The sequence below is a fragment of the Cynoglossus semilaevis genome, chromosome 9 (genome assembly GCF_000523025.1).
Source record: "Cynoglossus semilaevis isolate Cse_v1.0 chromosome 9, Cse_v1.0, whole genome shotgun sequence".
Lineage (NCBI taxonomy): Eukaryota > Metazoa > Chordata > Actinopteri > Pleuronectiformes > Cynoglossidae > Cynoglossus > Cynoglossus semilaevis.
This window is the reverse complement of record NC_024315.1, coordinates 7,974,804-7,999,663: the sequence shown is the minus strand read 5'-3', so window position 1 is coordinate 7,999,663 and position 24,860 is coordinate 7,974,804. Positions and strand designations below refer to the sequence as shown.

General features: G+C 41.5%; 1 protein-coding gene across 1 annotated transcript in view; it reads left to right on the top strand.

The window, feature by feature from the left end:
• Positions 1-24,860, top strand: part of zcchc7 (zinc finger, CCHC domain containing 7) — a 38,507-nt gene that overhangs the window by 668 nt on the left and 12,979 nt on the right. The window contains exons 2-6 of the mRNA XM_008316961.3: positions 1,408-2,014; positions 2,626-2,848; positions 21,127-21,173; positions 21,791-21,928; positions 22,030-22,200. Of these exons, the coding sequence (XP_008315183.1) occupies positions 1,502-2,014; positions 2,626-2,848; positions 21,127-21,173; positions 21,791-21,928; positions 22,030-22,200 (1,092 nt within the window). The 5' untranslated portion in view covers positions 1,408-1,501. The remainder of the gene's footprint in view (positions 1-1,407; positions 2,015-2,625; positions 2,849-21,126; positions 21,174-21,790; positions 21,929-22,029; positions 22,201-24,860) is intronic.

Genomic DNA, 24,860 nt, shown 5'->3' with positions numbered 1-24,860 from the left:
CCGTCAATGTTTTAATGAAGTTGTAGGTCGTATGCTCTTGGCCCTAACATATCACTTTTTTCACAAATTAAAAGTTCACATTATATATCACTCGGTACTTTACAGAAAATAGATACTATTCGGTGATGGCTAGTGAAGTTTATATTGATTTTACGTTTTTTCACTAACCTAAAATGACATGCACAACACACCAACAATATGTACAATGGATATTAAAACATAAACATAGATTAATATCTATTACAACATGTCTGTGTACATATATGGGTGTGTGTGTGTATATATGTATATATACACACATAATATACACATATACACACACATATACACGCACATACATATGGATATAGATACAGAAAATTTGTCAGGGAAACATAAAGGAAAATAAAATGGTTAAGTAATTTTAAAGATTTCAACATTGAACACACACACACAGTCACACATCCACACACAGTGTCAGACCAGTGCTTCTGTTTGGCAGATTAGGTGAAAACAGCTGGGTCAGTAGACCATGAATGTACAGTTTTTGAAATTCCACAACCATAAGAAGCAGCCAGTCATTTGTTATGTTCATGTCCATGTCCACTGCTTAAGTTCAAAAGTGTCACATCCTCTCATCCTAGAGTTGTCTTTCTGTCCCTTTAATCCCTGGTGGGCAGCTGGTGACTGTCTAGCGTAGCGTTTCAGCAGTGTGTTCTGGGAGCCAATCATCTCCCGCCATCATAGCACAGACACGCAGGACTGGACAGTGCAATGGGCCAATGCCCCCTTCCTGTTCTGTGTGTCTGTGTGTGTGTGTGAGAGGGAGAGTGTTAGGAAGACAGGGATTTAGAAAATTAACAACCCACTGTAAGTTTTAGAGTCGTAAGTATATAATTGTGTACCAACCTAAATATAGTCAAAGTGCAGATGTTCAGTCAGTGTGTGTTTGTAGAGGAAACAGGCTGATGCTGTTTGTACCACAGTTTATTCTCCAAATGGAACTTTAGACAGATAATAAAGTTAAATCCAAGCTGTTGACAGGTCATAGAATTTGAGACTCTTATGAAAATGTTGGACAAAAAAAATCAGGTTCTTAAACATGAACTATCTAACAATTTCAAGATTTTTGGAAAACTGAATGAAGGACTAGTTAATGGTCTTGTCTTAAAAAAACCCAGTTTATTCCCTGGTCATAACTGATGGACCTTTTGTGCGTAGATTTCATAATCAAATTGATGCAAAAAAACCAAAACAAAACAGAAACAGTCCTAAAATACAACAGTCTATTACCAGTTCTTATGATTGAGGCTCAAAGATTATTTGTCTATTAATACCAGTGAATTTGTTAGTCCTAAATACTATCTTAAATGTGTAAAGACATTGTATAAAGTTTAAACTTATTTGCATCTCTTTGTATTATTTCAGCGATTTTCTACCACTGAGGTCACCATCAACCCTAGTTCCATCGCTCCGGATGCAGAACAGGTCGATGTATTTGTACTGAGGGTTTGGGACAATAATGTTCTGCCTGTTTCAAGACGGTGGGGAGTTGGAGGACGAGCTGTACCGAGACGATGACGGAGACTCGGAAAAGTCAGAGGTTGACAGCGAGGTGGAGTTCCACCTCTACAGCCAGCTCCACTACTCCTCTAATGCTGGGGAGCTGGGGGAAGAAGTGGAGGAAGAGGAGGAGGGTAGTGGTCAGAAGGAGGAGAACCAGGAGAGTGGGAAAGCTCCAAGTGCTGAGGAGGAAGTGAAACCTGTTGATGGTGTGGTTCTGCCCTCTCCTAACACCAGCAGTATACAGCCACATGTAAAGAAGCAAAATAAGCCTGAAAAACAGAAGAAAAGAAAAAGTGAATTAGAAGGTCAGGGGTCGTGCTCTTCACCTTTCGAAGAAGTGATCGTGATTGACTCCAGCCCTGACGTCATCTCCCTGTCAGACGACGACACTGCTGATGATGAAGGAGTCTGTAGCTTAAAGGGTGGCATTGAACAGAGGAGACTGCAGACGTCAACTCCAGCACAACAGGTAAAATACACACCAGATATATAAACACATGCAGTACTGGCTAAACTGTCATTCCTGAATATGACAAAAACTCTTTTTTCTGTATATTGCTAGAACATGAAGACAAAAATCAGAGGCTAGATGTCTTTGTTTCCCACGTATTTGTGGCTAACCCAAATGATGGAATTATGAATAGGAAATAATGTGAAGAAACATAGAATTCTTCAACAGAGTTGGTGGATTTACTGTGCATCTGAACGGTGGCTTGTAGAACATGTGAAGAGTTTCTTTCAAAAATGTTCAGTGAAGCTCTTGTCCTCAACAGTATTAATCAGTCTGCAGTCTCCTCACAATCCATTTCGACAATTCTGTCAGTCAGCTTGTCAGTCGTAGTTTATTTACTGACCCATGCTCGGTCAGGCTGCACTGATGCATTCTACTGAAGGAAAAGTCTCTGCTGTATGAGGTGGTATTTTAACTGTGCAAACAATAAATGTGTTCAAATAATAATAGAACACAAAGTATTGTATATCGATCTTAATACATTCTTAATACACAGTACCCGCCTTTTGGTAGAGCTTAACAATTCATAGTAACATTGTTTCTAATGTGGTTTTTGTTTGACCAACCAGAGGGGCCAGAAACAGGAGAGAAACTTCAGTGTTCCAGTGATTGTGGACTCCAGCAGCTCAGAATCTGAATCTGAATCTGAATCTCAGTCTTCAGATTCCTCAGACTCTGGGAATTCCTTTGAATCAGAGGTTCTGGAAAACTGGATGATTTTGGGCAAAGAGAAGCGAAATGAAGATCTGTCAATCTCTCTCAACCTGGAAGGAGGATATGACAGCGATACAGGTTTGATTTTCATCACTTAAATTTTTATTTTTATTTTAAGAAACCATCGTATATCAGGTTTTTTGCAGACGAGCATGTGACCTACAAAACCCTTTTTCCGTGAGCTACTAATACCAGTACTGCAACCTTCAGATACCAATCCAATACCATATGATGCTAATGCTAACTAACGATTACTTTATTTTTATTTTTTCAATCATACAAGCATTTTTTTTATAAAGCTGTTTTCACTGACATTTGACTTTTGTCTCCATGCATGCCCCACACAACCTGTGAGGTGGTCAGTCTAATAGTAGCATAATGACAACGAGTAGATTTTGAATTCAAATGTGACAGTTCTCCTGTGTGAATTTTCGAAGAATTAAAAACTTGCGTCTTGTTTTCCTAGAACAAAATGTCAGGGAATGCACGACATACACAGACACTTCTCTGAATGCACCTGTCAGTCATATCAGTGCACAGCTGTGTTTTAGTACTGACGGCCAAAAATACACATGCAGTACCTTTCTTATCTGCATTCATCTCCTCATTGGTTCTTATCGACAGAACCTCAGCCTAGCTGATTTTTACACTTCTTTCACATGACCCAGTCAGCTGTTGATAATGGTGAGAAGAAGAAAAGGTAATCTCTTGGTTGTGTTGTGTTGTAGTCTGCAGCTTACAGGAGCAGGAGATGAGATTTGATCCAATAGGCTGTAATTTTGTGTCTTGTTTATTTAACTGTACGTGGAACACGCGTTGGTTTTGTTGTGAGTGAATGGTTATGGCCTACACTCCTGGGTGTTTGTCTGAACAGCTTCTGTGTCTGCATGTTAACCAATTTAACATTCCTGGCAACGTCTGTCCGGTTTCGTCTCCTCTGCTTCACCTTTAAGCACATTTGCGTGTGTTTTGTATCAATACATGCAATATTTGTGTTGATAAAATATTCTAATCAGCATGTGTGTGCATCGACTGGCATACCAACAGTCGTACACGCTAATGCCGGAAACAAACAAACAGAGTGAAAACAGAGAGGGCGGGAGAGAAGGGAGTAATAAAAATGTTGCCGGCAAATCTCCTCACATCTTCACATTATCTTAACCTGCAGTCTCAGCAACCTCTCCATCTCCTCCGCAGCTCCCCCTTGCTCCCCTCCCTCCCTCCTCCTCCTCCTTCACCTTCACCTCCTTCCTACCAAGTGCTCTTTCCTTCCTAATCGTTCATCCCATTTTCTCACCCACCATTGTGCTCCCTGAATCTCCCTCTTTCTGTCTGTCCCTCTCACTGTTTTCTTCTCATTTGAATTTCCCTGGGCTGATGTTTCTGCAAGAGTGCCCACTGCCTCCTCGACACACAGCTGGGCTTGAAGGAGGGAGGGGGAGAGGGGGTCTGGAGTTGGTGGGAAGGCTTGAGGTTTTGGCCTGTTTTTGGAGGAAAGGAGGATTTTAGGTCTCTGTGTCTCTTTTCTCCCCTTTCTCTCTCGTCTGGCTCCTCTCTGTGATCTTTGGAGCTTGACCTCATGTCTGCACATGGGGGTCCATGGGTGTGGTGTAAGGGGTCTTAAAGTGGGCACAATGGGGGCGCGGGGCTTTTTGATTAGAGGAAAAAAAAAGGAAATGAAAGCAAGGAAATTTCAGAGATGAGCCTCAGCACCAGTTCTTGTTGGAATGTTGTGTGTCACAGATATGGGGATTTCTGTCGTTTCTAATGGTGTCATTAGAAAGATGAGGCCAAACATGAATCATTTGAAATGTGAATGATATTACCAGCTGTAGCTCATAATGCAGAAACCATTCAAATAGATAATGGAGACTCATTGGATGATGTCATTTATCATAATTAAAATGTTCATTTTCATTCATATTATTTTTAATTTTTAAAGAACTTCATAGAGTTGGGTTTTAGTTGTTTTCTGTGCATCTTAATGGAATCTTACAGAACGCTAGCTATGCTCTTTAAACTTTAGTGAAGCTGTTGCTGTCAATAAGGAAAATTTAAAAAAAAAGATATGTTGTCTGACAAAACAGTAAAATATTCACAGACAAAAAAAATCTAATGAGTAAACTGAAGACCAGTGTTCCTGCCTACATTTGTGTGTTGTTCATCTCACATATTTTTTGTGGAATTGTGTTCTGCAAGTTTAGTCTGGTGTATTTGACTTAGTGAAAAGGTCATTTGGAGGTCAGTCAAACTGCATTATATTTTACAGAAACCTTCTGACCTAACGAGAAGTTTGAGTAAAATGTTTTTGTGTTCCGTGCCATGTTGGTCCTCTCTGGGCGGCGGCCTGTCTTTGAGTGTTTGTGAGTAACAAGTTAGCACAGCAGTGACTAATGGTATTTGTATGCCCAAAAGCCCATCTCAGCATCGCATCAAATCACATTCACTACACTTAGCCTCCTCCTCTCACCGGCAGAAATTGAATTCTATCACTCCCGACCCCCCCACCCCGAACCTCCACCCTCCCAACCCTCTCTCCCTCACTCCTCATCCTACATGGTGTCACTTGTTCACATACTTTTACAATCTAATCTTTTCTCGTTCCCTCACAATATGGTTTTTATCAAACACACACGGACCGAGACAGGGCCGCGCACACACACACACACAGCCTGGATGGCTATCTGTCACCTGGCCGTATGGAGCAGCTGTTTGCTGCTGGATGTGCAGTGAGACTGGATCAGGAAAAAGAGAAAAGATAGTGGAGAAAAGGGGGGAGAGGGGGTGAGAGGAGGCCGTCCGCCTGTCCGGCAGCCATGCAGCAGCAATGAGATGGAACAGGAGAGAAAAAAAACTCTGCTTCCCTGAAATCCTACTCACCGCCTCTCCCACCCAGAGTGTGTGTGTGTGTGTGTGTGGATGAATGGATGCGGGGTGTAGGCGGGCTGTGCTGAAGCCAAACTTGAATCGTAAGTGGTTAAACTTCACCCAGTGGTCACACTTTTTTTTTTCCTCTCTGCTTTGCCCCCCTCCGCCCAATTCTCCTTCGTTTTTTTTGTTCCTCCTCTGTCTTGGTCCGTGCACACCAAACTTTGTTTGAGGCTTAGAGACTTGGTTCGGGCTCACTATCAGGGTGGCCGATCACATCACTGTGTGTGTCTTTATGTGTGTGTGTAGTTCACACCAACAGGTCCTGGAGAATTTAGGAAGAGTGAGTGCATGATTTAACCAAAGGTGAAGTTTATCTGTTTCAAAGAGAAGGAGGAAGGTAAGTTCTCTTCTGTTCTGATTAGGACTCTCCTCTTCGCTCCTCTCCTGTCTTCTTTTCTCCTTCCCTTCCTCTCCTGTTCCCTACTTTTCTTTTTATTTCTTCACATCCTCCCTCTGTCTTCCACCTTGTCCTCTCCTCTCTTCTGTTCCTTTTTCCATTCGTCATCCTTTTGTCTTGCTCCTCTCCCTTTCTCTCCTCTCCCCTGTGTTCTGTACCATTCCTTCTTTTGTCCTGTTCCCTACTTTTCTTTTTCCTCCTTCTGTCTTCCTCCTCCCCCCCCCCCCCCCCCACCACCCTCCCCCCTTCACCAGTATTCCTTGTGACCCCAGTTAAATATGAGTTCATTTGACTTCCATCTTTCTGTGATGATGACTGAGAGGTGACATTTATCTCTGGGGTATCTGATTTTCAAAAGATATTACAGTTGCATTATGGGTATAGCACAAGGCCTATGCCGGTGTGTGTGGCAGTGTGTGTGTCATGGGTGTGTTGGTGGGCGGGCAGATGCAGCAGAAGGGAGGCATGGATAGGATCAGCTCTTATCTTGGCTGCCCAGTGCCACACGAGGTGTAACGCCACACCCACGCTACCACACAGTGTGTTTGATCAGACACACAAACACACACACACACACACACACACCATCTCTCTGCTGTAGTTCGACTTTTATTATCCAGTTTTTACAGAGGTCATGCAAATTAGACAGAGCTACTCTGTCTAATATTGGCACATGCAAAATAAATTATGGGAACTGGTTCGAAACCCAATGTTTTCATTTTTAAAAACCGATTTTCGGGAAACGAAACATCAGTTTGTTTGTGATATGACAAATTCCTTTGGCAGCCTGTCCTCTGGTGTGACAGCCTCTGTGTTTGCGGCCCGTTGCGTTCCTTTAGTTCTTAAAAATGTGTCCTACTGTATTTACTTATTTTGTTGCTCAAGTGATATTTATTTAAATTTTTTCCTGGTCATTTTACTCCAGTACAGTTCCACTGATAAGAGTTTGTTCTTTGTAAATTTTACCTGTGTTACCTGTAGTTGCTTCTGGTTGACTGGTTGCTTACACCAGTGGAAAAATTAGGCAGAAATTTGTACAGAAATTCTAAATTGAGGAAGAGCTTTTTTGGTTTCTTGAAAATATTCGAGTAACGAAAGGGGCGAAAGAAATGGCGTGAGAAAGAGATGAATGTGAATAAGCCAAAGTGGATGAGACAGGCCATGAAGAGGCTCCACCTCGCTGTATCCATCAGTCGGACACAGTCGGTCTCAGGGCGAAGATTTGATGGCTATAACATTACTGGACAGCTTTCTGTCTTCTCAGTCCTTCTACAGTCCAGCATTTTTATGTTTCTGAAACATGGTGAAATTGGCAAAAATAAATATTCTGTCTTAATATGTTTAAACTTTAACTCCATATCCTTGTCATCATGGCCCTATTTGAACCCCCTCCTCATTGTTCTGCAGCAGATCTTCTCTGTTCTGGTATGCAAATTTAAACCATACTTAAATCTGCATCTGCAAAGACAAGCCATCCTGTGTGAAAGTAAATTTTGTCCAAAAAAAAAATCTATGAAAATTTTTTCATTCTCTTTTCTTTCTTCTTGGAAATGTTAACAGAAACACACCCACAGACATTTGTGGTCGCAGCTGCAGGTGCTCATTTGTATTAAAGTCCATCGTTAGTTCTTTGCAGTAAGTGACAGCGATTTAAATATAATCTTGTAACAAGCCGTTGTAATCTGTCTGATATTTAATGCATCACACACACACACACACACACACAAACAAACACACACAAGCCAAACTGACCTCCTCTTTTCATCAGTAGAGTTTTTTTTTATTATTTTTTGGACTTGAATAGTTTTCGGCGACGTTCATGTTTTACAGTAGACGCTGATGCTTTCGATATTTTGTGTTGTGGAAATGGGAGAAGAAAAAAAGCACTGAGTGAAAGTGAAGGTGTGATGTGAAGTTGAGTCTGTTGGAGTGTGAAGGTGTGTGCATATAAAAACAATTGTGTGTGTACGACAGAGAGGGAGCGCCGCTCTCAGCCTCACTGTGCCTGAGGTGAAACCAACAACCGTGCCTGACCCAGTGAAACAGAATCAGACCGTCTGTGGTTCTCGATGAGGAGAGAACCTGATGTTAAATTAAGAGAAGTCGAGATGCAGGTTTTTGTGTAATGCTGGTGAATATTCTGCAATTTCTGCTTTTTTTGTTGTTATATTATTTTTTTCTGTTTATGTTAAAGAAATACATAGTTTTGTGATTGTGTTAACTGAAGCCTGGTAAAACAGGCGGGGGGGAAAAAATAGAGACCGACTAAGGGTAAACTGAAAAAGAAACAGGCCGAAAATCGTCATCTTAACCTTCATTTAACCAGCGTTTCCCACTGAGAGCCTCTTTTGTGAGGAGACCTGCAGCAGACACTGTGCCCTGAAGCTACAGAGAAAGACAGAGAGACACACTGGTGTATGATTAAATAAAAAGCACCTTAATCCAGAGCTGAATGTGCTGTGGCCATATTTTAAATATAATCAGTATACCAGATATTTGTCTTGTATTATTATCACGGTGCTAAAAAAAAAACCTAAACACACATTCAGCTCTGTCCTGGCTCTCCTTCATTTCCTTTAAAGAAGATTAAATAAATCAAGGGATGGGAGGAGAGGAGACTAGTGGAGAGAAAAAAATGTCAATTACAATTACTAATAATAATCATGATAATTAAGAAATCACTTAATAGAAAATGAAATTATTGGGGGGGTTAATGGGACAGAGGGATGTCCCGTGGGACTGTATTATTTTTTTGTTCTTTTATTTGGCCGGAGAACTTTTTCCCTTATTGTTTTCTTTGGCTTTTGGGTAAAGAGGGGTTGTTGGGAGTCCTTTATTAACTATTAGCCTTAGGTGCTGATATTTTGGCCTAATGAAAGTGTTAAGGAGAAATGGTTGAGGGATGTGTATAAATATTAATATTTCTTTTTTTCCTTTCTTTTTTTTTTGAGTAAGGAAAGTCGGTGGATTAGTGTGGAAACTATGGAGACAGAACAGGCAGCGATGGCACCAAAAAAAAAAAAATACAACTCTTTTCCCATTTGTCTTTATACAGCTCTCTTGTAGTTTATATTTTGGTGAAACCACCACGTACAGAAATGAGAACTGTTTGGATTCAAAAGTTCAGTTTAACCATCAACAGAATGAAATATATCAGTTCCCTTAAAAAAAATGTTGAAATGTTTGAAGTATATTCTCTTGGATTTTATACAGATTTAGGAATTTTTACACTGGTATTCTAAGTCAATTGTGGCACAAACACTTTGGAAACCTTTGGACACCATAGAAATTGTCTTTAGCAGAAATTCTGTTTTGAAAAGGAAGTGTAGGTTTATGGTCTAAACCTGAGGTTTTCAACAGGAGGTTTGCCACCCCTGCATGTTGTTGGCAAATACACTACAGAGAAGGTGTGTGATAGCAGCCTGGACAAGTTTCTTGAAGAACTTCCTCCAGAAGGTCAGAGTGATTGGACTACACCGCCTACACAAACTAAAAGGCAAAAACAATGCCATTGGTTAAGCCAATTAATTAAATGTTGAAAAGTTGCCAGAGGCAGAATGATCTAGAATTTAATAAAGAAATGTGCATTAAATTTTAGTATTTTTAGTATATTTTTTTTTTAGTTTTGTGAGATGCAAAATGAAGGTCTCACAACATTTTTAGAAGTGAATTGTTAGACATTCCTTGCTCTGTTAAAAAAAAATCCTTAAACATTTACTAATTTTGTCCTCAACTGTTCATTCACACACTCCAGTATGCAAAGCATTGCTAAATAATAGCAAGGCAATGTTTTTCAGCAGGGTATATAGGAAGGCTGTGTGTGTGTGTGTGTGTGTGTACCACACAGACACAGTATGTAGTGTATGGTTAGCAGTTTCCTCTCCAGAGACTCCTGGCAGTGTGTACATGGTCGTTCCAAGGCTTCTGTCCATGTCTCTTAATTAAGGCACCATTCAGACAGAGACCAGCTGGGCCTGGTCTGCCTAGCTGGCACTAACTAGCATTTCTGTCACCGGAGCCCATCCTTCATCCTCTCGTCTTCTTCTCCTCCCTTCAGTCATTTCCATTCATCTAATTTCATGTTTTTATCAAACCTCTCATTTTTTAAAATCTTTGGTTTTTTTTGTCCATAATTACCCACTGTTAACTACTGTATCACCGGTGCCTCCACTGTTTACACTCTGCATTTTCATAAGCCGAAGCGCTTGACCTTTCCACCGCAGCAGTCTTCATTTAGGCGCTAATTAGACGTCCCGTTAGAATACCAGTAATTGCCAGTTAATAGTCCAATGAATACAGACGTTAGTGTTGCTACATACTAAACACTCAGGTAGTTATGCATACAAGTTTACTTCTTTACTACTGATATAAGGTGGTAGTTTTGGTCAACCAGGGTGAACCAGCCATGGACACTGTTACGACCAGTGGTCTGAGGTGATTTATTTTGGTTGTTTTACTTCAGCTCTACATTTGGATAATGAATGTGTCAATACTCACACTCACTGATTATTTATCATGATAAAAGAAATAACTGCGTCCTCCCAGAGTACAACTGTAGATTTTATGACAAGCACAGTTTTAAGTAGTTTTTGAAAATACGCTTGGTGACAAATATTAAAGTCTAATGCACGTTGCACAGTTTTAAGTAGTTTTTGAAAATACAAATATTAAAGTCTAATGCACCTTCACAGTCAAATATTACCAAGAAGAAGTTGTTGATCCAGGTCATGTGATACTAAGATGCTAAGAATCCAGTGAGACATTAGGAAACAAAGTTTCTTTATTCCATGTTGTATTCTACTGTGTCAAATTTCTACCAAAACCACTTTAATTTCCAAAATATTATGCACTTAACATAGGTTGTATTACTTTTTCAGACAAAAAATGAATCAGATATTGTTACAATAGAAAAGAACTGAACATGTAACAATGTTGATGGGAAACAGCAACATTTCATTAGAAAGGAAAGAACAGTAAATGACTTTTTTTTTTAAATAAACGTCTAATCTGTGTCAATCACCAGAGTTAATCTCACTCGACTCCACCTCCAATTCACTTGCTCCGCCCCTCCTTCACTCCCTCCCTCCCGTACTTTTCATGCTTCCCACCTCTTTTTACCATCACCTCCAGTCCCAGCCATCCTCACAGGCACCATGACCAAATCCTGGTTACGTGTCTGTTGCTATGCCCAGATCACAGGCTGACGATTGATCTTACAGTCCAGCCAATACTGATGCAGCTTTTATCAGGGACTTCAAACATCTACAGAGAGGCCTGGTGTGTGTGTGTGTGTGTGTGTGTGGGTGTGTGTGTGTGTGTGCTTGCGGTCTGAAAACTCATCATGAGTGGTTACTGTTTACAGAATAAGACAAATAAGTGGTTATTGGTGTGACTGGTTCAAGTTCCACATCTGTCTGTTTAACACCAGGTCTGTGGGGAGTGATTTTCACTCACGCACCCGCTCCTGCGTGCACACGTGCCAGTGCATTAACGCACCTTAGACCGGCCTTTTATCCGGGGATTATGGTTAAATGGAAAGCTGAGATTCTAGAAGCGGGCGGCCGATAACGCTGAAGCTGACGATGGAAGAGAAAATTAATTATTGAAGATAAAATCAGAGTGGAGGAGATAGTTACCAACTCGTTAGGGGTTCAGTCATTGATATTTCCACGCAGGATTCCAGACAACACAAAGAGTTTATCACGTTAATGTGAGACTAGTTCTGCCGGCGCAGATGTGTGCGTCTGTGGGTGAGACAGACAGACAGACAGAGAGAGAGAGAGAGAGAGAGAGAGAGAGAGAATGTGCTTATCAGAGGTTCTGCTTCTGTCTCAGGTTTTTGTAGGTTTTAATTTGAATATGGAAATTCTTTATTTTCTAAAATATTTTACCTCATTTGAGTTGAAAATATGTGGCTTAAATACATTTTGAGGTGTCACAGATGATAAAACTCTCTTAAAATGATTGTTTGGTTGTTGTTCAAATGCAGTGCAGAAGAAAGAAAAAATAAATGCACATTTACTGTCGGTCATAGGACATGCAGTTCAATGGGCCCATTGAACTAAAACATGAAAAACTAAATAAAACTGAATGGAGTATTTCCATTATTAACCTGATAACATTATTGGATCAACAGTGAATTTACATTAACATCCAGGAATTTCATTTGGATACAGCTACATGGGCTCAGGTCTACTCAACAGAATACAGCACTCGGTCCAAAACTCTCTTTGGATAGAATATTTAAATAGTATAATTAAAAGATGGAGAACATGACGCTGAGGTTTAATTGGTTGATATTGTATTTTGTCTGTAAATGTTTATAAAGTATGCTGTTGTCTTTTTTTTTACATCCAGATGTTTATGTTTGTGTCCTGTGTGTCCTACTTCTGTCCTTTGTGCTTTGGCCATTTTGTAGGTAAAACTGACGTATGTTCATTCAGGCCACGGGCTGTATTAGTGTGAAGGCATTAAGCATAAACTCTAAGGTATATTAAAGCAACGGCTCCGTTGTTCATATAAACACACCAATTCAATTTGGCGTGTCCCACGGGAAAAGGGATTTAGCTCCAACCAACGTCGGCGGGAGGAAGGAGAGGGAGGAAGTGCATTAGTAGTGGATGTGTTTAGATGAGGAGTGGCGAGGAGGAGGAAGGATCTCCAGCAGCCGTGAGGGAAAGGTGAAGGAATAGGATAAGGAGAGGTCGGACAGGGATTGGCAGAGTGCTGGTGTGGTGGCCAGTTTTGGAATTTCATTATTGTTGTTGCATTAACCGCCATGACGTCAGTGTCTCTTTGGTATGCAGAGATTAACTTCACGTGAAACACACAATAGACACGAGACGTACCTTTAACCCGGCAGGCGGAAGAACTGCGAGTGTCTGCACTTGCGTGCTCAGACGGAGCGGCGTGTGGGGAGACTGTGGTCGTATTATTCAATCCAAATTCAAATGGGCTTGTCAGGAAGCTCCTGCTTTTTATTACCTGTCAGAAAAACCAAGGGATGGACGGTGCAGAAGGGAGCAAATTAAATGACAGTAAATAAGACCTTCTATCGCTCTACTCCCTCCCTGCCGTTCTGCCATTCCTTCATCGCTGTGCTATATTTTGGAGGTGTAAATCACACATTTACAGGTTTTGACAGCACCTTGTTTACTTTAGTCAAGTTTTATCTGCCAATCAGATGCAGGAAGGCCTAATTATTTTTGTTTATCAGTGAATCCCTTCTCCCGCCACATGGAGTCGACATGGATTTGATATGAACGGAGAAGTCACTCACACAGTGGTGGAAATGAACTGAGTGCAGTCCTCACCTGTCTGCAAACAGAAACAATCCTGGGAAATCCAAGAAAAGGAAAGGAAGGGTTTTGAGGCAGAGGGTAACTATGCACTTAGATGTGTGTGTGTTGGGGGGGGCAGAATGTGGTGTGTCCTTATGGACACCCAGCAACAGTCTTTCTGTCAGTCAGGCATAACCTCTGCCATCTGTCCACCTCCTCCTCCTCTTCTTCCTCCTCCTTTGCCTCTCTTCCTCATCTTTCCCTTCAAAACATCGTCCTCCTCATCTGCCTTTCTCTTCTCCCTTCTGTCCTCCTCTTGGTTGATGGAACTTTTCTTTACTTGTACTCATCTTTAAGATGGACCTGGAGTTTGGGTGATCATTCTTGAACAAGAATAAATAGCAGGAAACATTGACCATCGTCAAAAGTGAACTAATGTTCCATAATAAAAGAAAGCTTATTTAGCCTTGACTATTATGGGTTCTTGTGTGGATAATGTACTGTAGAATGATGTTCTTCAGTTTCCACCTTGTTTGTGTTAGCAGTTTTTTTTTTCTGTCAGGTGTGGGCAAATCTTGACCACGTGTCGAGCCTCCTTCACAGAACTTTTGCTTATATAGAGCTGTATTTATTAGATTATCAGGTCAAGTTAATATCATTGTACTCAATCACAAAAGTGTGATGCACATTTTTCACAAGTTAACTGATTTTGCTTGTTGGCAGGTAGAAATACTGTAGGTAAGTTTTCTAAGAATCCATAAATGATAAATGATCATCAGTGTTATATTCTAATGCATGTTATTTTCTATTGTATCCATACTTTACAATTAGTACCTCTAAATTTACAAAAATACATTGATATTTTTGCACAGAAGCAGAGATAATTATATTGAAATATAAATATTAAAACACCATGTAAGAGAACCACAGCCCCCCAAATTGCATTTCACAATGTATTGTTAAAAATACCCTGAGTCTGTAAATGTCAATATAATAGTCATATACTCTCCTTATAAGGTAATGCTGTTCTGTTCCTTTTCTGAGTAAAAAAAAAAGGCCACCAACTTCTAGAATTGTCATAGGACAAGAACCAGTCGACGCATTTATCAACCGTGTTTGAATGAGGTGATAAAAAAAGCCACATTATGAGTCCACATCTAATCCTTTATTGTCCTCTGTCTGTCTTCTGTCCCACAGAGGGGCTGCTCTAATTAAAGACCCATAATTGTATTGTTTTTTAAAGCCTATAGAGACAGAGATTTGGCTCCGCAATCATTTACTCTCTCTCCAATGTACTTTTCCAATGGGTGGCTATCTCACAGGATAAAGTCTGTACCACACTGGTACTGTCTACTCTGTGTGTCTGTGTGTGTGTGTGAGAGAGAGAGAGAGACTGGGTGAGTGTGTGTGAGAGAGAGAGAGAGAGAGAGAGAGAAAATGTGCATTGTGAAGCATACAGTAGGAGGAGGAGGAAAAATCAAAATTAAAACTTTAAAGCACCTTTATTTAATTACACCAAAGGCCAGGGATTTAAGTGTGTGTGTGTGAGTTTGGTATATCTATACTTGGTAGGACACCGTTTTTGGAAATTAGCATTGCTGTGCAGACACTGTGGACCTTTGGCAGGTCAGTTGGCAGGAGTTAGGATTAGAGCCAGGGCCAGATTTTAAATTAGGCTAAAGATTAGGTTTAGACAGATATTTGTGACATTTTAGGTCTGTTTAAAATATTAGAGAATGTAGGTGTGTGCGTGGGGAAGAGAGGGAGCGTCATCCAGTAGAGGAGAAAGGAAAATGACAAAAATAGATTAAAACTATAATTAACCATTATTTAATTATACTAAAGGCTCAGGATTGAAAGTGTGTCTCCTGTCAGTGCCCTGTGTGTGCACGTTAGTATAAAAAACCAAACTGTTTGCTTCTGTTGCCCCTCCTCACATCTGCCCTTCACACACCCACCCTCAGCTACGTGCACACACATCACTGAGCGCCTGATGAAATGCCAGCAGATAAAAAGGCATTATAGTAAATTCCACTTAATGACAAATTTTTAATTTGGTAAACAGGGCCCGCTGAATGGAGCTTAATTACAGGGGCCAAAGACCCCTTGGAAAAGAACCCCCCGCCCCCAGGTTCCTAACCTGCCTGATAATGGAGAGCTCCACAAAATGCCTCGACTACATCACCAGCATTTATCTACCGACTCCCTTTCTCCTTCTCTGTCTGTATAATAACAAATATAACAATCATGAAAATTCTATCTGCCTCTCTGCCCCCATTACCTCGCTCCCCTCCAGCCCCCACTCACTCACACACACACACACACACACACAAACATCCTTCCACTCCCGCAGGAGGAAATTCATCAAAAATGAAATTGAGGTTGCAACTCACTGAGTTTATTAAAATATATTTGTGTGCTGCTGGGTTGTGATGTGGAAAACAAAAGCGATATTCAAGACCATTTGGTCCAAGTTATCAGTTACATATATCCTTGCTATTGGACAAGAGAACGAACTTGGCTTCAGGACAAACGTTTAATATCACACTGTGATAAAAAATTTAGAATTCATACCTAATTTTGGTTCTCATTTTCCTGGGCCGGAGTCAAGACTGCGAGTTTAATTAATAATGTGGAATTCAACAGAGATGATGATGATGATGATAAATGATTTGCTTGAATTGAACAGTTTCACTAAATAGACTGGTACGGATATTAAAAACACACGGTGACAATCTGTCTTTTGTGAGATACGGCTGGCATGATTTTTTTTTTCTTTCCCATCTGACATAAACTCTCTCTCTCTCGCTCTCTCTCTCTCTTTCTCTCCACAAACACGTAGCCAAATACAGGAGGAAATAGCATTGCTCACTTTTCTTGGCCATCTTCTGTCCCTGTTGTTGTGTACCCTGATTGGACCATGTGGTTTCCATGCGGTTGCCAGGCCGCGCCCCTGCTGTGCAGTAATTGGTGTCTGTGATGTTGCTGCGTGGCGTTGGCTCTTTGACTGACAGTGTTGGCCACCTGCCCTGCCCTAGCTGCCAACATGGCGTGGAAGTGGGGTTAAGGGGAAGCGAGGACGTGGCACGGCTGGCAGGGGTGAACACTCGACATGTCAAGGGTGTGGATGGGTGAGGGGGCTGTTGGTGTGTGTGTGTGGGGGGGGTAGATAACAAAAGACAGGCTGTGATGAAACGATGCTTGAACACAAGAAAGATTCAACAGGGACCATACTGATGGCATCTGCCCGTGCTGTGTATCATTGTTTCACCAATAAGTAGCAAAGCAACATTTTTTTTTTCTTTAATTTGCTATGCACATAGAGATTGGACTTCAGGGCATTGGAAAATCTGTCTGACATTAGATTCACACACATTCAGGTTCAAGTTCAGCAACAATGAAGTTTCTAGACAAAATTAGCAGTGGGTTCTTTTCCATTCTCTTCCTCCACAGATGCTGTTTTCCGTCAGGTAGTGTCCAGACTCCAGACTCCGTTAGCCTTCCTTTGTTGTGTTGTGGTTTGATCTGTGGCCCATGTCCATTAAGGGTGAATCCCGACTCCTCTTCCTTCCTGTTTTTGATCATCTCACTTGTGCCCCTGCCCTCTCTGCTGTTGTGATTTTCAACTTTGCCCAAACTTTTATTTTGCACAAAAGAACAAGACCAACCTTTTTGGGGTCTTTAACCCTAGTTGAGGGTAAAGCTCCCAGGAAAAGGGTGATGTCACAAAGGAAGCATTTTTGGAGCACGCACTCACAGACACAGACTTTCACACACGCACAGCTTGCACACTCCCACCCACCCTTACTTTTGTCATGTATAGTGTTGCTAATCCGGCCCAGACGCTTCAATGTCAAACATAACCTCTATTTGGGGGGCAAGACCTCTCTTTCACTCCCATTTTGACTGCGCTTGTGTGTGCGCCCTGGTTGGTGTGTTAATGGGCCTGGCAAACAGCAGGGTTCAATAGGCAGGGGCTTGGGATGCCTGTTAAAAGTGTCAGAACAGGAATGAAGGGAGAGTGGCATGGAGCAAGGGTCTAAACCGTACTAAGAGTGGAGAAAAGCTTGGGAAAGAAACACCGACACACACAGGAGAAGAAGAAACGCTCCGTTTGTCCTTTGAGCAGTGGTCACCACAGCGGTGGTCCACACAGTGATTCAGCTGAGCTTTTACACCGGATGCCACCCAACGTTGGATTTTGGGACTAGATGGTATTGAACCCAGAACCTTCTGGTAGCAGATAGTGGTCTAACAGTCACTACACTCTATCGCCTACAGACACACACACAGGTAGTCAGCCACTAGTAGTCCATCATTTAGTCAGGACTGAAAAAAACCTCTTGGATGAAGAGATGAAATGTCTTCTAGAAACCAAGACCGATCCAGTTGTCCTTTATTTAGTGGCTTTCAGTCAATGAAATGGGTTTCTTGCAAAAATGCCTGAGATCTTTTTCAAAAGGACGGCCACGTCCAAGAACACGGTGTGTTTTGGAGCGTCTGAATTTTAGATTATCTGACTTGAACCACCCAGTCTGGACCCTGTCCTGTGAGAGTAAGGCTGCTTATAGTCTTCCTAACATTTCCTTTGTGTGGGTGTGTATGTGCATGTGTGTCCCACCCCTGGAGAGCTGGGTGTTCATGGTTCATTAGCCACACGTACACTTCCGTTCTGTGCCCCCTGGTACAAGGGACAGATTCGAGGCGCACACACACACACACACACAGAGTTCTTCTGTCTTGTGTTCTGCCAGCTCTGATGAACTGGCACACAGCCTCCTCCCTTTTCTTCCTCATCTTCTAGTAATCAGGATACCTATGAGACTGACAGGTAGCATCTGTCGCCTTTTCTCCTCTGATCCTGCTCCCCCTCTGTTTCTCCGTCTCCCCCCCACCCCCTCTTTCTTCCACACCACTGTGTTGAATTTCCCTCGACGAAGAAAGTGATGTGATAATGTGCGGGTTCTTCCATAGAATCAAACTGGTGAAGCCGAGTCAAGTGGATTTTTCAGATCTTTGCTGGAATAAACTCTAGCACCCTGGTGCTTGATTTTTGTCTCATCTTTTTAATGTCACTATTTTATGGGGTCCCAGTCAGAAGATTGACGTTTTGGTAAATTCTCAGTTTTAACCTCCCATAACGATGTGAAATGTGGGGTACAAAATGCCGTTTAAAATCTTGTTAAAATTTTACTTCAACCCATCCTTGTCTAACCCTCCATCACCTCTCAGCTGTTCTACAATGCTGGTGCCATCTGCTTATCCATCTTCAGACACCTTCAGATCCGCTTGGCCACGATGGAGTAAGTGGCTCTGTTGGTTTGGTTTCGAGCAGGGCCTCCAGGTTGATTAGCATATTTTCACTCAGAGTACAGACAGAAGCCCCACAATCCACCCTCCCATCTTCTCCTCCTCCATCCCCCCATGTGTTTGATTCCTCGGCTGTGACAAAGGCTTCGCTCTTTATTCTTGTGTGTTGGTGAGATGGGGGGCCCTTAGATTAAGGGAAAGCTTCCTGCTCTTTATTTGGGGAGTCCCCACGGGAGACTGTTGGGAATACATTCTACCAGAGTCACTAACACACACGCACACACATGCACACACTCACACACACAAACACTGATGCACACCCTCTACCCCATGTCTTTTGACTGGTGGTTGTGTCACCCCATCTCTCGACCTACTTACCCACTCATTCTACCAAAGTCTTTTTACATTTGGGAAATGTTGCTGAGGTTTATTTGTTCTTTTTGTCTGTAAGCATAATTTATAGACAAAGTTTACCGGAATAACCTGGGGTAACACCAGGCGTGGTTGTGTCTTAATGGGTACTCGCAGTAATGCATAGGAAGGAAGTCTAGATGATCCACAAGAAGCATGATATTTTGATGTTTATTCTTACTGAGTGATTCCCCAGTCCTCCTTCAAAGATGTCCAGTTTTCCATTACAGGCAGAGAAATTAACATTGCGGTTTGCACTTAAAACCACAGCATTAGCAAACCGATCCATGCTCACCACCTGCTGACTATTCAAAATGTCCATGCTATATCAGTTATAGCGTCTCTTTCATGCATGATTTATATGAAGACCACAAAGTGAGCTGGTAGCACCGAAGATCTGCTTAACAGGCTCCAGGATCAATAAATGCTACTAAAAGAATGTTTTGATTTTTTTCTTTTAAACAAAAATATGATAGCACACTGCGTATGGCTACATTCCATAATTCAGAATAGTATTTTCAGATGAACTGATCTGTGTCAAAGGACCATTTTAGGGACTTGTTATTGTTGTTGTCTGTTCCACTGGAGTTCTACTAAACTTCACATGGACTATGGACGATAGTTTAATTTCCCAATCCAGCACAGGTACACTTTTTATAGGTAGGTCACTATGTTTGGTTTTTGGTTTTCATACAGCACATCAGTACTGTTTGACATGTCTATAGTTGTAATTATGTAAGAAATACCCTCCCTACTGCCACAGTGTACTAGCTCTTAAGATCAGTTAATTCCCATTTATAATCCACTCTATTCAAATATTTCGCTGTCTTCCAAGATGCAAAAAGTAATTTTTCTACAAATATCCATTGGAATGAGCATGGAGCATGTCATACTGTTGCTCCATCACTGTTGTAAATGATAAAGAAAAATTGGAAATGTTCAGCTGTGGCTTGTGTTCCCACTGATAGACCATCAGCCAATTATAACCCCTGTGCTGTGCAGTCATTTGACCCAGGAGTGAATTCTGATTAAATGTATTGGCACAAAATGTATGACGTAACCTGCTTCCACTTTGTGTGTTTTTGGGGTATTGCTTTTCATCTAGAATTTCTACCATGTGAGTATTTTTGGCATTTTGGCTTCTTTCTTAAGAGTTTAAGGTCATGGTGCAAAGACAACCCGTCCAAACAGCAGCCATTTTAATTTGTTTGACAGGGAAGAGAAGTAATAAACTGCCACTACAAATGTGTACCCCTAGGGGAGGAAGTGATGGGAGAGAGGGAGAAAGGGAGGAAGAGAAAGCAAAGGAAAAAATAATGATAACAGGCTGTATGGAGAGACATTGTAAAAGAATGAGAGAGAGAGGGAGGTTTAAAGGAGTGTGTTTTATTTGATTATGTTTCAAGGCTCTGTGTTTGTCCAAAGGCTAAAGAATGTCACGCGGCTAATCACAGGGGGCGATGAGTGGGTGGGAAGAAATGTGTCTAAAAAAAACCATGCAAACATGCGCAGGTCATTGCTATCAGCCCATAATTCATGCTGAGTGAATGTCTGCATGTTTCAGTGCTGCCGTGTATATTTTGTGTGTACATTAAAATTTTGAATACCGTTTACAGTTAGGGCGGCCCATGGAGAAAACATTGGTGTCCCTCAGGGTGCTGTTAGTGGCACTCATACAGATGTTCTGTGCTGCTATGTGTCATTTCTTTGTGCTTGCCTAACAGGAACTAAACTAACTAAACTCTTGTGGTTTAGTATTCTTTGTAGGATGGAATATTACAATTACAAATGTGTTACTTTTGATTTTCTTTAAAATTGTTTTCTTTCCTTAAAGTCCCACATATTACTACGTTGTCAAGCTAATTTGAGTATTAGAAAAGAACGCCAAGAGCCGCAATTAGAAGGAATTCAATTGATGACTTCATCTTAAAGTGCATCTTTAGTTCACTGTATAAATACATCACAGGCTTTGTTCTGTGGTTGATAAATGCAGACCAAAAAAAATATAATGAAATGTTTCTTTTCAGATTGTGAAGAAGTTAGCAGCTGGTTGGTCTCTAACAAGGACAAGGAGGTAAATGTTGGTTTGTTTTTCTAACATTCACTACTGTCTGTCGTCTGAGATGATTTAGATTTGATTTGTTAGGACTAATATCAGGGAAAATAAAACAATATAATTACAGCAATTTACTAAACACGATGTGAGAAAAATGAGGAAACGAGACATGAGGTTTATATCGTGACTAATATCTATACTTCTGACATGGAAATAAGGCTCCACAGTGCACATCAGACAGGATATGAGGTGCAGGAAAATGGCAGCTAACTGGACTGGTGACTAAAATATGGCCATAGTACTTTGTTCACCAAAGACCGGGAAAACAGAACAATAATGAGTTTTGGCAGCATCACTGAAGCATGGTGTTGACTCTTTGCAAGTTTGTGGCTGCAATTTCTCAAATGGGATTATAATGGCGGGTGGGTCCATGCTGAGAAATACAATCTGATACTTACCCATCATGCAGTTTCATCAGGCAGCCATCCTGTTTGAACAGAATGTATTCTGCATTAAGACAAAGACCCCGAACTTACACCATTAATATCACCTTGAGCACAAACAACCAAAGGAGCCTTGGAAGTGTCGAAGTTGTATGACACAACTTGTGATCCTGCTTTTTGTTTGTGTTCCAGGCTCAGATCTATAACAAGGACAAAGGAGCCAGGACTGTGCTGCAGCGAATTCCCAGCAGATATTACACCAATAAGAATGTCCTCTGTAGAAACTGCAACAAGACTGGACACCTGTCAAAGAACTGCCCCGAACCGACGGTCAGTTCCCGTCAGCAACAGTATTTAAATATGGCCAAAATACAATGATTTAAACAATAGCAATTAAAAAAAAAAGTATATATATTTTTGTCCATGTGCAGCGGTTGTCGCCCTGCTACCTGTGTGGAACTCCAGGACATGTGAGCAGTGACTGTCCCAACAGACACTGCAACAACTGTGGACTGCCTGGTCACCTGTTTGACTGCTGCAGCGAGAGGCCGTACTGGCACAAACAGTGTCACCGCTGTGGCATGAAGGGACACTTCTTTGACGTGAGTATGTCGTGAGAGGTCTTCAACCAAAGTAACATTTGTCTCAATCTTGTCAAAAAACCTTTTGATCACTAGAAAATGAATGTTTACACTTTGCTTCCATGTAGCATGTTAGCCACATCAGCCATATTGCGGTTAGCGTGCCCCTGGGAGCTGGCAAGGTGTAAAAACGAAGGCATACATTTTTGCCTGTGTTTTAAACACTAGCCATGTGTTTAGGTGTAAAAACGAAGGCATACATTTTTACCTGTGTTTTAAACACTAGCCACATGTTTTGAAACCTGATTTCTGTTACAGTTAATTTACAACTAAATTGGAAAAAGTCAGTTTTTACCAAGGCTAGTACAAGCTAATGCTCCTCAGCCTCACTTCTTACCTGGCTTTACAGGCAGAGCTACATCTAAATAAGTTGCATTACTGCCACCTACTGAATCTATTGCAGACTGGTTATTATTTCAACGAGGAAGTTAATTTATCAACAAAAGGAAAAGGGGGGGGGAAGTAGATATCCTGCTGATTTTCAGGTGGTGGGGAATCTTCTGTTAATTTATCAACAAAAGGAAAAGGGGAAAAAAAAGTAGATGGTGGGGGAATCCTCCGCATTATTCCTCCAATAATCATTGAAATAAATGATAAAAAATAAAATGGTTTAATTATTGATTCATCTCTCCCTCCGTCTCTCCCCCACTCCTCCCTCTATCTGCACTACTAAGTGACCGGGGGTCAACACACGCTGCTGTTCACATTAATTGATACACTTCAGCAATTACAGCTTAGTTATGTCTCTGCCATGCTGCATATTCCAGCTGCGGGCGGCTGCATGTTGGCTGTGAGTGTGTGTTTGTTGCTGTCCGTGGGTGCATGTGTGTGTGTGTGTGTGTGTTGACAGTGAAGGGTGAATCTAATGACCATCAATGACAATTATCTCACCACAGCGTTCATTACCTTGCCCATTTACACTAATGTCATAGAATGGAAAACTGTGTATGTGAAGGCCTCTCGCTCTCTGTCTCTTTCTCTCTCTCTCTACCTCACTCTGTCCGCTCTCCCCCCCACCCCACCCCACCCCTCTCAGTCATGTACTGTTCTGTGTAATGGATGAGTAACCAGGTGAACACCACAGGGAGAGGGGAGACCAGGACACAGCCCTGTTTCTCTTTCTTGCCCTCTCTCGTTTTTTTCTTCTTTATTCTTCATCCTTTCTTTTTTTCTTCCTCCTCCTCCTCCCTCCACTGCTTACTCTTCTTTTACATATTGTTTTTTTAACAGTGGCAACCAAAGGTGCAAACTAGTGTGTTATTTTAATTACCCTCCTTTTTTTTACACACACATAACTTTATTCCCTCCACGTACCTTCACAAATTACACTGAATTTATGTGTGTTAGAGAAAGGAGAAGAGAGTCAGGTCTCTGTCCCCTGGGCCTTTCTGTGTCTCTCATTAAAGACAGACGGTTGACGGAGCGCGAGTGTGTCGCTCTTCTCGCCTGTCGCCCTCAACAACAACACTACCCCGGTGGACTGTAGGGAGAGAGAAAATGGGGTGCGCGGGTGTGGGAGGTGTAGGTGGAGGGGGGCTGTTGAAGAAAGGAAATGTTGATGAGAGGTGGAGGAGGATACAGATGTCGAAATTTATATTTGTCCATCACTGTATTTGTGTGTGAGCACTGCAAATTAAAAGCAGATTCTAAAAATTGCCTACCATACTTTACTTTACAGGCTGCTTCAGAAAGATTTGAAGAAGCACCTTGGTGCCTCTGTGAATTTGCACATCATGCAGATTTATATAGGACCTTGTTTAGGGTCTGCAGGACAGAGGTAAACACAGCCTCGTTCAGAGAATAGGCTTAAAGCTCCCTCTCTGCCCCTCTCTCATTCTCTCTCTCTTCCACTCAGTAGGTGTGTAAATAGATAAATCTTGTTGCCTGCGGCGACTGCGGCATTTTCAATTTCCCAGTGGGAAGTGGTGGCAGTTGGGAAAGGATGTCGGAACGCTTAAGGAACAGCATGGCGAAGCCCCGGAGATAATGCTTTAGCCACACCGCCACAGAACGACTGACTGCCTCACTTGCCGACTGTTTGAGTGACTGGCTGCAGGGACGGAGATGAGGGGGAAACAGCCTGTTAGAGAGAAACCACTGAGATAAAGGTTCAGTCGGAGACGGAGGAAGAGACTGGGAGGAATGAACACGTAGTCTGTGGATGTGGCCTCAGCGTCGGTCCACTCCTCTGTCTTTTAAAATACATTGTACACTTGTCATAAAAATTATCATAATTTTCTCAAGGAATACTTTATTCTGCTGCGTCAATGTTGTTGTTTTTTTTCTCCTTTTTTTAAGGGATCTGTCCACTTATGAGAAGCAGTCACAAAAATACACTTCTTAACATGTTTCCCAACTATCAAACAATTGAAACATTTTAATAATACTAATTAGGGGAATTCTAATTTTTCCAAAGTTATTGATTTGAATCCAAGGAGCCTCTTGTGTATTATTTTTTCCAAAATTAAATTATTTGTTTCACAGGGTTTTCTTTTTATTAAATTAAAGGTAATTCTCAAAGTCTCCCAGGTTTTTTTATGCAAGGGCTTCCTACACACACGTCTGTAACAGTTACTGTGTCCTACTGGTGAGGAATCTAAATTACATTTTGCAAATTAAAG